This window comes from Varroa destructor, unplaced genomic scaffold (assembly GCF_002443255.2).
Source record: "Varroa destructor unplaced genomic scaffold, Vdes_3.0 BEIS01000007.1, whole genome shotgun sequence".
Lineage (NCBI taxonomy): Eukaryota > Metazoa > Arthropoda > Arachnida > Mesostigmata > Varroidae > Varroa > Varroa destructor.
In genome coordinates, this window is record NW_019211460.1 from 35,407,272 (window position 1) to 35,424,941 (window position 17,670).

The following is a 17,670-nucleotide window of genomic DNA, read 5'->3' on the forward strand; positions in this document are numbered from 1 at the left end:
TTGATGGTTTTCCTGATCTAATGCATAATAATATGAATACAACAAGTAGAACATCGATAAGCCGAGATAAGCCAGTGTGTATGTAAACGAGTGGAAGGTTCAAGATAGCGGTGTCACTTTTGCTATCGCTGTTGCTCGTATTGGCTACTCGTTTCTGTATTTTGTAAACGGCAAAGAACACACAAACGCTTTATCAACCTTACATGCAAAATACGTCGCAGAGCTTTTTTAGAGAAGTACGGCAAACGGTGAACTAGGAAGGCGAAGATAGCTAATTTCTCTAACGAAAGAATAGATAATATAGATGAGATCGAAACAAGCTGCTCTCAACAACTGAAAAATAAGCAATGTGGGAAAATAAAAAATTTAAACGCTAATTTGACTTTATCGAACAGAGAGTTCTACAAATTTCAATGAGCTGATGTTACATTCAAACAAGCTGATATAGCCGTAAGATCACTGAAAAATAATAATGCAATCTAACAGTTCCTTCGTGACATTCGTGTCAAACATATAGTTATTTCGCTGGCATTATCGAGAAGATATTAGCTGGTACGAGTTGGAGGAGAAAAGGCTGTGAGTGTTACATTCGGTAGCCAGTACTCCATTAAGCATTGCGTTAAACGGCCGGCATTTAACATAAACCTTCAATTTGAAAAGCGAGTTTTTTTTTACCAACGCATCGATGTGGGGGACTCTGTTTCGAAATCCAAAACTTCTAAAAAAGCATAATATCTTTGAAAAAAATAACAGAACTACTAGAAAAATGTATGTTTTCTGATGAGATATTTATGATCAACATGAATTGTGCCCCATGCAAAAAGCGTCTACTACCATTTGAGCGAAATTTACACCAGGTCCTCTCTGGTACCTGTGCATTAGAAACGTTCGACCACAGTTTTAAGGACGCGAGTGTGTACCACATTTAACTGAACTCGTATAAAAGTATCAATTACGGATCATTTCAAAGGAGGATCTTAGCATGGAAAACTCTGCTGTTATCTACGAAAGAATCCTGGGCCCTTCGAAAAGCTCAAGTGGGCCATGTTAACGGGTATCTGTAGTGATTAACATTTATTATACGATATCTAATTTCTGTCATGATCATTAGTCAATCTGTTTAATTTCTGTTTGCTTATACAGTTGTTCGTCAATGTTTATAATCAATCTGTATCGTGCTATGGTTGTGGCGGCATTATTATTATTTTGAACAACATTTCGAACACAGTAGATGGGCGTGTCTCAAATACAAAAATCACGTTAAAATCTTTAACCCGTTTGACTGAAACTATGACGGCAGCTCTCTGCTATCATCACAACAACGGCTCATGACCGTACCAAGGCTAAATCATTTCTGTTTTAAAAATAAGCATTTTAAGAAGCCTTACAAAACGCAATAGACGGGTATGCGAGTAAAATTAGTGAGACATACGATAACAGGTTTCGGAGGATAAGCACATTATAGCGACCCGTACCTTTTCTGTTTGTCAACTGTTCTCAAATGAAAAGCTCGATTGTTTGTTTTTAAGTTTGGTACCGGAATAGTGAACGAGGCCAGTTTAGCCCGTCTAACATTCGAACTGCGCAAATATATTACGTCCGCCAGCGAATAAGTACAAAACCCTCGTTACATATGTTACTCAGTGTCATCATCGATCTGCTTAGTGCGCGTATGACGTAGAAACTTACCATTTGCCAAGTTGGAATTTACAACGAGATCCACTTTAGCTGCTCCTACGCCCTAAGCACCCGCCGCACGATCAACCTCCCGCAAGCTTCGTGCTGAATATATAGTCAACTACTGTTCATTGCCCTTCGATATGTAGTGTTGTCTAAGGCCGCCTACTTTGTAAAGGGCGCTGCATGCAAATTGCTGCTAGTAATGTAATATATATTTATATATTTATTTATGTGCGTTGTGTCTGGCAGAGCCGCCGTATCGTCTGCAATGCAATTTGGCCTGTGCATTACCATATACGAAAGAACTTGCGCGCGTCTACTATATTCGTCCACCGGATGGCTCTATGTAGACTGCAACTGAACAACGCTTCTGAAGAACCTGAAATATTTTCGTTCTACACCCTGCTGTTGCCGCTACTGACCAGCTCCGATGGACCAGTAATACAGTTTCATTGAGTTATGATGAAGCAGGCTAAGAGAAGAGAAAACGAAGGAACCAAGGAGGTTTGTTCTTCAGCAGAGGACGAACGCACAGCTCCTCTAAATATCATTTCGGCGACAGCCGTCCTTGTCGACACAGCTAAACCGTTTTGTTGGACGGTCGCCAGCCTCCTCTACTAGACGAAGTCGTATACATAATATAATATAGCAGAATAATAGGACCATCAAAGCGGTGTTATCTCTCTTTAAAACGTAAAAGAAAGAGAAACGGAAACAAAGAGCAAGAGTTACGTCCGCTTCGTACGCCACCGAAAGTCTTATCCGACATGACGTTTTTATTGTGTGTGGTATTATAATAGATTAGTTGTAAATTATAAACTCAGCCATTAGCCTTTGTTTTTCTTTTCTACTATGAACCCATTCTACTGTCAAGCTGGTTTCCCTCTGCATCAGCTACACTTGGTAGACATCTGATATATACCGAGGACAACCTGCTGTGAAATGCTGTCGTCAACATATATGCTTGCCTTTCTAGCGTGCTTGTTTTACCTGTGTACGTCCATTATATAAAGACGAAGTTAGGTGTCCTATTTGTAAATTCGTGTTTGTATGTTGTAAGTATTTCAAATCACGTTGGTCGCACTAGAGATCACCTCGGCAACCGTCTACACCCGATGACCCAACTGCTTGGTCTCTATATGTTTCGAGTGTTGCGTCCGGCATCGCCGTCAGGTTTTCCATCCCACGACTGGCCCCCAGCCCAAAAGAAAGTATGTCGATGCCCAGATTCGAAGCCGAAGCACAGTGCGTTCACAAGATTAGCATGCCAATACGTTGCTCATTGAGTTATCACGAACATTACGTGATTTAAAAACGGCCGCTCCTCAGTCATTTTTGACTCAGACTCGAGTTGATCTCAAACTGGCAGCGATCATTTTCTTTTGCATCTTTTAATATCGGTAGCAATTCTGGATATCCGATTCCGCAACCATGCAGTTGTGGTTCTTCTTGCAGCTCACTGGAAAGTGATATATAAAAGCGGCCTTGTTCACAGATGCCTTAAAAATAAATCCTAATTTCCTCTAGCACCTGTGTAAAGGTTCGGACGAGATGCTGGAGAAGCTGTTGTAGCCAATATCTTTACCTAAACGAGTGCCGATGGTGGTATAATGATGGCATACGCCTTTATGCAAGTACATTCATTTCTTCAAACTTGCAGGTATATCACCAAGGATGAGCTGTCTCGGATCGTGAAGGCCGTCTACGATCTGATGGGCCGAGCAGTTGAGCCGTTGGTGGAAGAACACACGACCCGCGAGCACGTGGAGCGCGTCTTCAACAGACTTGACCTCAACAAGGATGGGGTCGTCACCATCGACGAGTTTATGGACTCGTGTACCAAGGTAGATACCAAAGACGCGTTGTCTTTCTTGATTTACTTGATTTGGTACTTCATATATTAGGGTCTTGTTAATTATGTATTCTTCTATAAAACCATTATACTCAAAACGCTGTGTCCTACAGATGTCCTACGGCACCTCATTCTCCCGACACAGTGGAAAAGACCAAGCAAAATCTGACCAGCGAATACTCTGTTCTATTCCACGCTAGCAAGACGACAACGTCTTCCGTCTTAATATTATTTTCAATTTACTCTAAGCTATAATATTTCTGAGATGTACGTACTAGACTTGTGCAACGTCATGCTCATATTTGTATGCGTATATATCTACAGGGTGGCCCCAGTTGGAGAGTTTTCATTTCAGATATGCTGAATCCTTGTAATTTAATGATGTAACACATTTGCTACGGGAGCACTCTACCATTTCTCATGCCATTTCTAAATATTCTACAGGACGCTATGATATTAGTGAAGAAGGTTATTTGAACGACCATAGGGGTCACTGGTGTAGCTGCTGCATTTTAGAGATATGCTAAGGCTATGGTGTACAAAATCTCTCGGGTTGTCCATTTTCTAATTAATTACCTTGTATGTAAAAAAAAAATAGGGCTAAATGAGCCGCTGTCGTTTTCTAACAATAGAAAGTTGATTTAAAATTTTAATCCTATTAAATCTTTACGATTTGATAAATACACACGGTGCAGAAATTTAGTGCAGTTTCCGTTTCTCTAATTTTTTTGACCAGATGTTTCAAAGTGGGCTCACATGGGAGTTTTTTTGGGTTTCAGAGAAATGTTGTTGAATGATGAAGAAGTCAACTAGCTAGTTGGTTTTTCCATCATCGTTTCATCTGCCCCAAACCTAAGTTTTGAAAGGCAAACTGAAAGCAAAAAAAAGACTACCGCATTTCGACTATATGTGAGACCGGATGCCGTCGATGTTCATTTTACCCTAAAGAACTAAGTGACCCCCACAATACAACTTTACTTAGCAAGTATGCATTGATGTGTTAATTGAAACTAAGACATTTGTATTTTCAAACGCGTCGTTGTTGAACTGACATGCCCAATTGAACTCTTGAAGAAAACTTAGCCAATTTGAGTGGCATAGCACATCCTTTGGACGTGCACCACGTTGCGGATAATCACGACCATGGATTAAATCTAATATGGACAACTATGTTAGATTCATCCACAACGATGATGGTTATACAGGCTTCAGGCAGTCGTGCTGGCCACATTGCCACTGTCTCAGTGAAAGCTTTGTGGGTAACGTATTTGCCCAATAATCTTTTATTATCTAGGTCCGAATTCTCGCGGTCTAGGTTCGAATTCTCGCGTAGACACACCTTGTTTTGTACTGGGAGCCAACCGTCTGATGGAATGCCTAACGGCGATATCGAAATGTAGTGGTACATTGTTACCGTTCGTTCTCACTTTTCAAACAAACAAAAAAAAAACAACAAATTTGCTTATGAATCAGTATTTAGGCCGTTGAAAGTCTTTACGTAAGAGAAATTCACGTGACATATAATAGACGAACCATGCTTTTCGACTCGCCTAAGCGGGCAATGAATGATTACAAAGATCGTCTTTTCTAACGATAATTACAGTCCTCACTGTAAGACAAAATATTTATTTATTAGTTTTGTTCAGTAAGTCTCACTAACCTCAACAATTCTAGCAACCCATATAAATCTACTCAGCACACCTACATGGCTCTACGCAGTATGAAAAGAATAACACATTTTAATAAGCTCATTTGGACCATATATTAAAAGAGTTACAAACATACAAATTTTTTTCTAATAATAACCGTGAACAGTTCTTCTAACCTTGGTCAAATTCAGTATATAATTTTCGCAAAAACAGAGTTTCTATTAGTTGCTTGAACCATCTTCAGAAGTCATATCACGGAGGCTTGTATGCACAGCTCATAGTGCTGTTTGTCCACTACATTTCGTCCTGTGAAGCAACGCTTTTAGACAGAACACCCTAGGCAAAGTAAGCGTATGCCAGTCAGATGGCCGTTTTACCGGAAATGCCGCCACCCCTTCGAAGTACCTCAACGGCTTCTATAGCCATTCCTGTGGCACATGGCTGCCATTGCGAGAGGTCAGTTCACCCTTTCCGTAGTAGAGAAGAGCAGACGAAATGAGCTGACTGAGCCCACGGTCGAGAAATTTCTACACGAAGTTTGACATATGAGACCCATTGTCCTGCCACTGCCTGTGCCCAACTAAGGCCTTTACAAAGATATAGAGCGATAAGAAGAGAGAGGGCGCTGACAACGAAAATGGCGCCGAGCGACTACAGACCTAAGGGACTCTAACAGCCGCTGGACAATGCGCCACAATGGCTCGTTTAACATCAGAAAAACATTCAACAAATACACATTTAGACCATCGACCTTGTACTATGCACCTTACTAATAGAAGCGAATCTACGATCACTAAATGCAGTATCACTACTTTATTTTAAGATATTATTAACATCGCTTACATTACATAAAGGACACAAAGTAGAAACTGTAAGTAAACACCATGGCGGGGACGACCAAGTGCAGGAAATATTTACAGAGTTATTTTCTACCATCATAGCAGGCAGGGAATTGACATTGGGTTATCACGAGATTAGCAAAGGCTATATGTAATACGTGCAACCTATCGTCTCTATATACGTGTGTTTGTATTGCGTATACATCCGAATGTGTTCGATAAATGTAACGATTAAATATACGCACTCGGATAGATGTAACGCGTCTCACGTATGCAAAATAGAAATAGTTATCTAGTATATCTATGAATACGTTGGGGTTTGCTACAGTCCGAACGCCACTTAGAATGGCAGACGTCATCTTTTAATGGAGCTTCATTTATAGGAGCCGCGCAGTATCGGTGATTGCGTTGTGTTCATTTAAAATATTAATCGACGCTTATTGTTATAGGGCTGCCGCCGACGTTTCTGGAAATGATAGCACCATCCATCTTCCCTTCATTATCCTGTACCTGCTTCCACCGCAGCTAGCGATGGTAATAATGCTTGGAAGATTAAGCAACTAACGATTGTATTAATGATAAAGCACAAATAATCTTACTTCCGCAGTAACTTCGGCTTGAGTCGAGCTAAATTAAGGGATGCACGTTCGGCTACTTGCTCCTCCCTATCTGTCGACTACGTATGACGATTGCACACACGAAGTAAGCGTGATTGCGACACCCAGACCCCTCGAAGTTCCTCTCGGCCCCAGTTGTACGCAGTAACATGCTATGGTTCTTAATGGAGAAGGTATATTACATACTTATATATACCGACTTCGTTTGACAAGTCTTTCAATTTCAAGTGGAACTAATTTTCTCCTAGACGGTCTTAATCCAATGCCTCCTCTATCTATATATATATACACGACTGTTGTGCACAGTAAATGCTCATCTTAATTCTAGCATGAATACTTTCAAGTATAATCTCCTAATCGTTCAGACTCTGTCGTTGTGCCGGTTCATTCACGTTACACATCCAATTACAGCAAAATAAATAATAAATAAATATCTACTTTAATCCAAGTGCCTCAGATTCCAAGTATGGTATTTCCTACAAACAACTGTCTATAAAGTGGTTTTAACGCTTAAACTACGAGCATCGATTTTTGTGCTACGTTAGTGCTTTAGAGTGGCTAAAGCCTGTATTCTAAGTTACATTAAGAGGAAACGCAATCTGTAGGCGTCACACTTGACACTGTCAGCCTGGGGTACACTACGGTGTTCAGGTAGCTAGGCCACGGGTAGATTTTGAAAGAACTAAGGTACACAACAGTGCTCCGTACTCTTTCTTCCTGTGTCCAAATGCCTTAATCAGCTCCCCTACGGTTCCTTTATAATGACCAGCGTATCAGGCTTTTGACTTTCGTTTCGAGCATCATCTTGAAGTAGTTGGTTGCAAACTTTCACTTGCTTTTAGAGTCAGTCATTTAATCGGCAGTCAGGTTGAAGTACTGTACGTAGAAGAGGCAGTGGTTTGAACGAATCAATGCTCCGCGATCTATACTTTACAATTAGACCGTTGCATCGGTATTGTTGTTAGAAACATTAAAACAAAGGGGGAAGCTCAACTGTTGTATCGTTTCTGTCGTCCATTTGCTTAGCGTGGATACTATATATACTGGAACAGACTCAAAGAGCAAATTCGTTGAATTACATCAACGATGAGGTTAGACTGCTGACTACCGACTAACAATCGGTTAGATGGGGGCTCACCTATACCCCACGCCTGCCTAGGCCTGAATACCTTCTATTGTAAGAATACATTCTGTAAGTCCTTTCCAGTAAGTATGTCATCATTTTGCTATATTCTTAACAACGAATAAAAAAAATGGTTCATATGATCGCATTTTTACACGCTTATCTCGTTTTGATGACGATTTTATGACAACAGTCGATATAGGAAAACTGACGACATTCGGAACTCAATTTAAACCCAAGAGCTTCCCGGGTCCGCACTGAAAAACTAAATTATATGTTCAATTTGGAAGCCGGCTCGTAAGCGTCACGAAATAGTTGGTCCAGCTGCGCTGCTGAAGTGATTCATGCTTTTAAGTTTAGAGAAAACTATCCTTCCAAATGTCGATATGATGTTGCTCTTTTATATATTTTTAATATATAAAAGATAGCGTATATAAAGTTTTAAAGAAAACTTGTTAAAGATTTGTTTTACTATATGGACCTCAGGTGGAAGCAATGCGTTACCAAATTAGTAGATTAAAAGAGGTAATCGCACGCCGAGCAACCACTTCAAGCTATTAGCATTAATGAGAACGTACCTGCCTCGTATTGACTTAGGCTAGATTTTCCAACAATTCATGTTATATCAATGTCGTTTCGGATGATGTCCCCAATCGGACAAAGTGAATAGGACGAATTCTCAACGTAATCGTAGCTGAGAGGAAAGTGGACACAGGAAAGTCTGAGGACCTTTATTTAAATGGAGGCCGCTACTGCATCAATCCGTAACGTCTACCGCTAGTTGTAATAAAATTTGAACTAATGAACTCTGCCACTAAATCGTCATACGCTCTCGGCTCCAATTAAAGCGGTTCAGCTTCTCTCGCTTGCTTGTATTTTTCACGTTAATCGATGATCTGTTAAATGTTTGTTACGAATGAGTGTGTTATTTATCGACAATTTCGAAATTGTTCCCGATGATTCTTCACCGAATATACCTTTGTTCCTCTAGTGTTCGCCTACCTTTTCTGTGAAACTATGGCAAGAGATGCATGCCTATATAACATTCGGGGACATAGCCCAAGTGAACACATAGCAACCGCATTATTATCACTACGCATACAGACGTGTATGATCAAATAACACTGGGATATTTACGCACAGCGTAGTACTTTAAAGTGGAATACCACGACCATTCGTAGCGTTACTATTTAGAGAAAGATAGAGGAAAAATTGTTTGGAAGAACGCCTAAGATTTTGCGCATCGGAAATGAAGTACAAGTACGCCTCTCGCTCAAGCCAAATCCAATATTCACCGACATTGCTACGGACCCGACTGAAACAGAATCGGACCTGACCTCAAAATGCAGAAAGTTTTATTTGCAAGAGTTCGCATGTCGTAGTCTAATCAGACCATTTGTCCTTTTCCTCTGTCTTTACAGGATGAGAACATCTCGAAGTCAATGGCAGTGTTGGATACAATCCTGTGATGTCCTGTGGTTGTTGCGAAAATGAATCCTTATAATTATTACTTAATAATATAATAGCCGTTATTATGACGTCGGTTATTATTCCCAGTAGTTACACAATGGTAAGATGAAGCTCGAGAGATGCAGCAGCAGCAGCAGCAGCAGCAGCAGCAAGGAAAATACGTACCGCAAGTAGAGTCATTACTACTACTACCACTCTCTCTCTTTCTCTCTCTCTCTATATATATACATATATATATACATATATACATACATATATATATATATATATACATATATATATATATATAATAAAAATCCTTTCTCACCCAATTCCCAGATTTAATAATAACAACGATAATACAACAGCGATAAGGTCGTTGTTTTATTGTCCTGCCAATAATTTCAGCATGAGAAGATGATCAGTGGTAATCGAGTGATTCACTAAGAATCACGATTATCTATTAAAAATGAGGATGAGCATGGTGATAATAAGGGCAAGATTGATTAACGAGTGAGTGTCCGTTGCGAATCTGTAATGGAATTGAATGTGTCTGCTAAAAATGCTGCGATTTCGTTGTACTGTTGTGTGTACACTATTATATAGTTCGTAGAATATATAATGATATTTTACTGTTATTAAATTACATGCTTGACTACTTATTTCTGGGTGGTAAAAGGTGAACCGAAAATGACGAAAGCTGTTGACTCGTGCCATAGTCGGCATTGTACACCGTCCTTATCCTTTTGTCATGACCTTTTATAGTCGGAGGACATATTTCGGCCATTGAGTCACTAATAGATCTTTATCAAATTCGAGCAGTCAAAGATTTAAATGGGACGTCTCTAGCGTCAGTTATATGAGGACCGACCGTATATGTCATCGTGGCCGCATTAAAGTCTGCGTCAGTATAAATTGAACGGTTCTAGGTTGGCCAAAGAACGAATAGACATAACATTGTCTAATCTGAGTAGTTTGGAAACTGCGCTATCGTCCATTTAGGGTGGGAATGGATCCAATTCGTGCCGCGCGCAGATGATACGAGAGGACGACTCTTCCTTCGGATTTTCTACGACAAATATATCCTTAGAGCTAATTTTTGCTAATATAGAAGCGAAATATTTCACCATTTTCCGGGAGTACGTCCAATAAAATACACTGTTCGATCACAATTTGCTTTGTTGCAATTATAACAAATAACCGAACGTTAGAACTATTCGAGTGACTGTCATCGAACAAATATTAAGGAAATATCACTAATCAATGCCAAAAGAGCGTTTTTGACACTAGCGAAAACTTAACAGAAGCATTTAGCGCCGTCTAGAATCACTAGCAGTCACAATCAGCGCGGAAGTGAGGGAGCCATCTTCTGTTAGACGCTTCAAGTTAATGAGAATGCATGAATAAGTTGATTTCTTTTTTCCTACAAATTTAGATTTGAATGAAACAAGTCCGTACAGGACCCTTCTTCTAGAACAATCCAGCCATCCTGATTATTATATTACCATCACGGTATATACATGCACCTCTTGCGCTTAGCAAAATGGCAACGTCACGATTCTTAGTTACGTTGTCAAGAAGGTATCCTACCTACAATAGAAGCAGATTCTATTCTACGAAGATATGTACCACAGTTATGTTGTTCTGCCGGCACTTCACGGCGACGGACCGCATTGTCAGAGCTCTGATCATGCGCAGCCACAGCACCGAGGTTAGTGACAGACATCCGTGTGATTTTTATATTCTTCAGCTCTGACAAGAACAATCCTGAGGATTTCAAGTGTAATCGAGTCGAAACATAGAAAGTAACAATTGTATTCACATAGCAACCGCAACAACACACTAATATAAGAAACGCATTGTATCCATTGTTGTTGTTGTTGTTGAAAAAACACACACGACCAAATAACAACAATCAGTCAGTACTAGAAGAGCAATATAGCCACATATAGATAAATGTACTCTTATGTATTTCTAATAGTTTAGGTGGCAACGCTTTATTCTACTGCTCATAAAATCAGCTGAGATTTCGTTAGCTGCTTCTGAACGAACTGTATTGGACGAGGAAACACCGCCACGGCCTTCAACGCGCCTTCAACGCGCTGAGCCACAATTCTCTTTACTGTTATTACTACTATGAGAAGCAGCCCAGTATTATTAGCACAACATTGTGACAAATTAGATAATAACCATGGAAGAAAAAAAAAATTTTAATGGTCACGACCAAAGTAGAATCGAATTGAAAAACTTCTGCCATTTGCTAATAGCGACTGCCTAAATGTAGCGTCGACAACAAAATGTAGAAGGAAGAGATTAAGTTTTCTTAGAATTTGACTCCGTTTAAGAATACGAAAACAGATACCTCAATTTTTCCTACCTTTTGGCTCTCCACCAGATAACCATGGCGACTGTCGTTGTATTAATAAAGATGGCGACGAAAAATCTTCTGTTCTACACAACGGTAGCCGAGAGCCAAACTGGAATGCTGTTACAGCAAGTCGCTCGTCACTTTTCATACACGCTCCTCCTTTTCAAACCCAACCCATCTTCACATTATACATACTACAATAATCATGATTATTATCACATAGTTCTTGTTGTTACGGTCACAGATGACTATAATTTAGTTATTGCACATAAATGTTAATGTCATTTTTCGACCGGACCACCGGCGCGTTTGACATCTGGGCCCGTTTCGTTTTACTTTATCACAAAAGCAAGAACAGGTGAGGCGAAAAAAATATATATATATGAACGTTGCTATTACCCACGTGTAGACGTCATCTAACGACCTCGCCGCTGTAACAGTTCTACCTGCCTTAAGTGATGGAGGCGTTAGCAATAATAACAACAACAACAACAACTAGCAGACCCATACAGGCTCACATAGAGATCATCAAGTTGTACTTTTTTTCATAAAACAGACACATAATGTTGTCAAAATAAAGAACTGCTCTTTCATTCTATAGAAATAGAGCAAGCATATAGTTTTATGTAGCTCGTAAAAGGTGGCGAGGATGGTGGTGGTGGTGATCTAAGAGCATGGGAAAAACTATTGTACTGGATTAACCGCTAACATTATGAGGCACGATAATCAGTGCATCGGAAGAGAAACCCTATAACATTGCTTATATTGCAGTTTGCGTTAATGATACGACTGCATACCGTACTGCATGCGCGTGCCTCTTCATGAAGCAGGAACAACCGTAAGACGAAATCGAAACTATCGATTCGTACGAGACACCACCGAAAACGACAGGGGCATGTCTTTGCACGAAGAAGAGACAAATTGTTGTTACTAGCTATCAGTATAAGTGGAACACTAAAAAAAGGACACTAACTCCTCTGTAGAAAAAAATAATAGGTTTTAGGTGACTATATAGCCAACATGGAAGAAGCAGGCAATTAATCGAGTCACAGTGGCGAAAAATAATGTAATGATTCGAATAAGGCAATGAAGCATTACGGCTTTTCGATCATGCATAGAAAAGTTTTCATCGTGGACAACGCGATCGTCTTTTGTATGTGGCTCAAAACGCTAAAAAAAAGTTTAACGTTGCTCTTACCGAAACGAGATAGAGAACAACATTTGACGATGCGTTAGGCAAATTATATCCAAAAATTTTCTGCGACCATACGACAACAAAGGAGCAAACCTTCTTGGTCATTTGATTTGGCTAGGAAAAAGCTTGCTAGGGATTAGCTTGTAGAAATCGCAATAGCTATGTAGATAAATAACAGGTTTTCAGATTCAGAGTGCTAAGTAATCCGTGAATAGATCTGACCTTTGGGACCCGCAGTAACTCCTCGGCAACACTGTTTATATGCCAGTATCTCTCACATTCATTACATGTACAGACACAGTGTTACCGGAGCTCTAACGTCAACGGCACGTTATGACCAAAACCTTACGATTGGCGCCGTCTAAATGACATCTCCTTGAACATGTTTGATTGATTTCTCTGCAATTAAACTCCCAATGAGTATAGGCTTCGTGCAGTGAGTAGATAAACATAAGACTACATCAAAGCAAATAGCTATTTTCGCAATGACTGGTGACCCGGTTCTGCTGCAAGCCGTGGCTCCAAGACCGCCATTGATGTTAGATATGATTCTAAGCTTGAATCTACCGCACTAACTATCTTCTGTCTGTCTGGACTTTATGTACAGTTTTCGTATTCTTATGTTAAGTATGCCTGCTCATTTCTCAAAGGGTCTGCACTTAAGTCCATTTGTTTACTAAACAGGGTAGTACAATAATAGAAATCTCTTTTAACTCTGATATGTCCAAGAAGCAAACAACATTCGATGCGTCTGCTTGTTTCTTGTTCTCAGCTAATAGACCTTCCCTTTTTAGCGGAACAGGCGGGTGTCAACAGATGTCAAAATAACATAGTAGCAGTAGTGTCCTCGGTTCATGACGTGAGCATGGTGAATTCCGGCGACGAACTCGTATCTGCTGCACTAGCTGTTCACCAGCACTACGAATCTAAACAAGGAGAGTTTGATGGCACATCCAGCGTAGAACAATCAGCTAGCGCTGGTTAGGCGAGAAAACGGGAAGGGAGAGAGGTCAAAAAAGCAAAGAAAATATGGAACGGGACTGGGAAAATGATTACAAGGAATAACGCAATGTATAGTAGTCGTAGGCAAAGCATTGAAAGAATAGGAATAGCTCTGAAAAATAGATACGGTTTACAATTATAATGCGCGTGCAAGTTAACTGTTTGGATCTGCGAGGGTGAAGTAAGAAAGATAGTCACAGAATATTTAATTCTTCCTGAAGCCGGCTTCCAAGAGGATGAGTTAATGAAATCTGTTTGACAAAACAATTTGTTTTGAGGATTGGCGTATGACTCATCTCGTAATTGTGATATCAATGAAAATATAATCGTACTAATATAATTAACTTCTTACTGCATTTACTCATTTTCTTAAGCAGATTAAAACAAGTTAAACTATTTTTATGCAGTGAACACAATGTTCCTCTCTGAAGCCGTGTACCCTGTACGTGCCGTCTGTGTATAACGGGTGTACCATTAAATTTCTTCCTATTTCCCAAGAAACCCAATCGGAATTCGATTCGGAGGTTCATTTACCGCCATTATAAGAAATTGTTAATTTTACAATATAACTCAATGTCTGTTCGCTGGTTAATACCTAAATCAGCTTGACCGTTGTCTTCCACTCGAGCCATAGATCCACCGAGGGCAATCCATCGCCCGTTTGCAATATATATCTATATATAAAGAGTACATGAACGCGACACTTGTTTCACTCGCCCAACGGCAGCAGCCTGCAGCCGCTATCCTTAAACATAAACATTGATAAAACGAATGTTAATAATAATAAACTATACTAGTAATGGTTAATTAACTTGACGATTTGGATGACCTGTCGTTCAATTGCAGCAATGCTGGGCAGGTTGACTAATTATTGACGAGTTAATGACGAAAAAATGATTAAATGAACATTTGCTAAGCCACCGGTAACAAGTCTAGGTAACTATCTCAGAGGTATGGCACCTTAAACTAGAGGCCAACACAACTACAGTTCAGACTAACGTTTGATACCATCTGTTGCGTTCGGCTTAAAATTACTCCTTTTTTTGCTCATGATATGACATAATCATCGATTCCTTTGTATGCAATAAATGTCAAAGGTCGCCATTGTTAAAAATGAATTCGTCAAGGAAATATTGTAGATCATCGGGCGATCTAATATCTACCTGTGCCCTGGGACTAGTTACGATGTTTGGTCTGCTTTGAACAAGCCAGACATCAATAAATTACATTAAAAAATTTATAATTCCCGAAAATTAGCAGAAATGCTAGTTAACCTCACCCAATACACATCCCACTCCCATTGTATAAGTGAAATAAAACAAATCGAATAACAACCCCTGTCGAGCGTCATCATCATCACGTTGAACGTCTCATGTCTGTATATGCCTGCGTGTCTATGTTAAAATCATAGCGTGTTTGATCATGCCAAACGTGTCGAATTAAACATGTCCAAGCACGCATGCACATGTTCAAACATGATTGAAAGTGACTGTTTTTGTTATAGTGCCGAAACGTGTCTACCTGTATATTGTGCTGCCGAAAATTCGTATTTTGCCGCTTTCCGTAATAATGATTCAAGCGGACACGTGGCAATAGACGACGTGTTACAGCGTGCGAAGTTGAAGTGTCTGAAACTTACCACCAATTCTAACACTTATCTCCCCCTAATGTATCAAAGACAGCGCCTAAACTAGGTGAGGTACTTCGATTTTTCGAGTTTGCGATGTAGAACACAGTTTGTCCAGATCGCGGTTGTTTGCGATACCTAATATTAATGTGGAGGACGATGAGACGTTAATATGCGATGCTGTGTGAAAAATGACGGTGGTTGACGGTGATTAAATTATGTGATTTTGGAAAAAGCGTAAGCAAAACGCAGACGCGTACCAAAAAGCGAAGTTTGCCAATGAGTCATACTGAGCGCTAACCAGAAACTGAGCAGTACAGCTAAGGAGAATTAGCCAATGGAGATGGTGTAACACCAGCAGGAGACTAGCAGTGAAAGAGATCTAAATTCAGAACGAAAGTAAGCAAATATAGCCGTAACTATTACGACATAATTACTAGCCATGAACGATGACATTGTAGGCAAACAAACATGAGGGCAATGGAAACCAAAGGAAACTATAGCACGACCAAGTAAATGAATAAATAATAATAACCATGTAAAGACAGTGCGAAACGAGCAGGCGCAACGAATGAATGAGGCGAAGGTAACAACTCGAACGGGAAAAATAAAAAGCGAACACGAAACGCGATGATGAAACACGAGCGGAATACAATAAATGAGAATATAAATCAATGAAAGTAAATAAAGATATTAAGTTACTGGTATCCATTCGAATTAATATTATAAGTGTTTTCATTCAGGCTGGGTGAATGGAATTAGGGGTATGCATATCTGAAATAGACACCTGATTGAAACAATTACCTGAAATTGTTCGGGATAGGATAGTAGCAAAAAACCTAAGAAGGTTTGAGGTGACAGCAGCAAACTAGTGAGCTCAAATCCAGTATTATATTTTGCAGTGGAAAGCTTTTGATCTCACACTGGCTGCCTAGAGACTGCAGAAAGAATTTCTGAACGTTCCGATTCCCGATCGCTCCCGAATGTGCGATTACTTCTATTCGCCTAAACCTTTTATTTCGAAACAGATTCCTAGATAAAGCAGCTTGCCCCATATTTCCGGCTTTTCTGAATGGCTATGCTTTGCTCCAGCAAAGAGTCATCTGGTCTGCTCGATCTCACAAAATGGTTATTCGAAGCGACAAAGGCTAGGTTTTCAGAGTTTTTAGTAAGTAAAATAAAAAGAAAAATAAGAAATCTCTAATGATATGCCTTGTAACTTCAAAAAGTTTTAAAGATTATTTCACAAGCACATTGCCGCGATACACTTCAGTAAGCAATATTCGAGGGAGCATTGGATTTAGTTTAGGGGCTATTTTAGCCCACCATGTATGGATTTTTACTATAGAGGGTGGCTGAGTAAAAAAAAATATTCGATTTGCTTGATTGAGTTGACCAGAGCCAACAGACCATATAGGAATTAAGACCTGGCTGCTGTGCGTAGACTGCTCTATGTGTTCCTAAAGTGAAAATAAGCTTCCTATGACTATTTCATGTCGATTTAACAGCATTGATCTCACTAGTTTCTATTATTATTATTACTATAATGTAATTTCCATGATCAGCTAAATATATAGAGATCAATAAATGCCTACACGACGTGCCCATAAATAAAAAAACACCGATACGTTGCATTCTTTATACGAACACATCAGTTTCTAATCAAAAATTTAATCTTATGCAAAAAAAAGTATTAGTACGTTATTTAAATTACATCGATTACCACAAACGCGTTCTACGTAGAGTGGAGAGTCGAAAAATAAAGTTGTTCCTATGGGAGTTTCTAGGCCATCAGGCACATAGTGAACCTTAGTATTGGTAAATGATATATTTAGATAAAACATACCCTCTAGACATACGTAATCTATCTACATAAAAACGGTCGCATAAACAATTCCTCTTCATCGGTATTTTATTCGAAATCCGGCAAAAACAATTTTCATATAATGACAGTCTGCATTACGATTTATATTGGCAACGGCTACGATTTGAACTTTGTTGATACTGCAGAATTAATAATAGTACTACTTTGTTGAAAATGTTTATCTGTCATCTACTAGTAATCGTACGAAACTCACAATACCAATATTTAATAAGTATTTTGGCTTACAATGAACATATTTAACGTTGATAATGTCACATAATATATAAACGTCTGATAAGTCATTAATCGTAAGTATGCGAAATCGCATGAGTCTTCACCATGTGTGACTATTATAAAATTATCTATGGGTTATTCCAATATCTTCCCGGTCGCATCAAAGCTCCA

General features: G+C 39.4%; 1 protein-coding gene across 1 annotated transcript in view; it reads left to right on the forward strand.

Moving 5' to 3' along the window:
• Positions 1 to 16,122, forward strand: part of LOC111253761 (Kv channel-interacting protein 4-like) — a 91,734-nt gene extending 75,612 nt beyond the window's left edge. The window contains exons 5-6 of the mRNA XM_022813674.2: positions 3,341 to 3,524; positions 9,182 to 16,122. Of these exons, the coding sequence (XP_022669409.1) occupies positions 3,341 to 3,524; positions 9,182 to 9,229 (232 nt within the window). The 3' untranslated portion in view covers positions 9,230 to 16,122. The remainder of the gene's footprint in view (positions 1 to 3,340; positions 3,525 to 9,181) is intronic.
• Positions 16,123 to 17,670: the final 1,548 nt, after the last annotated feature.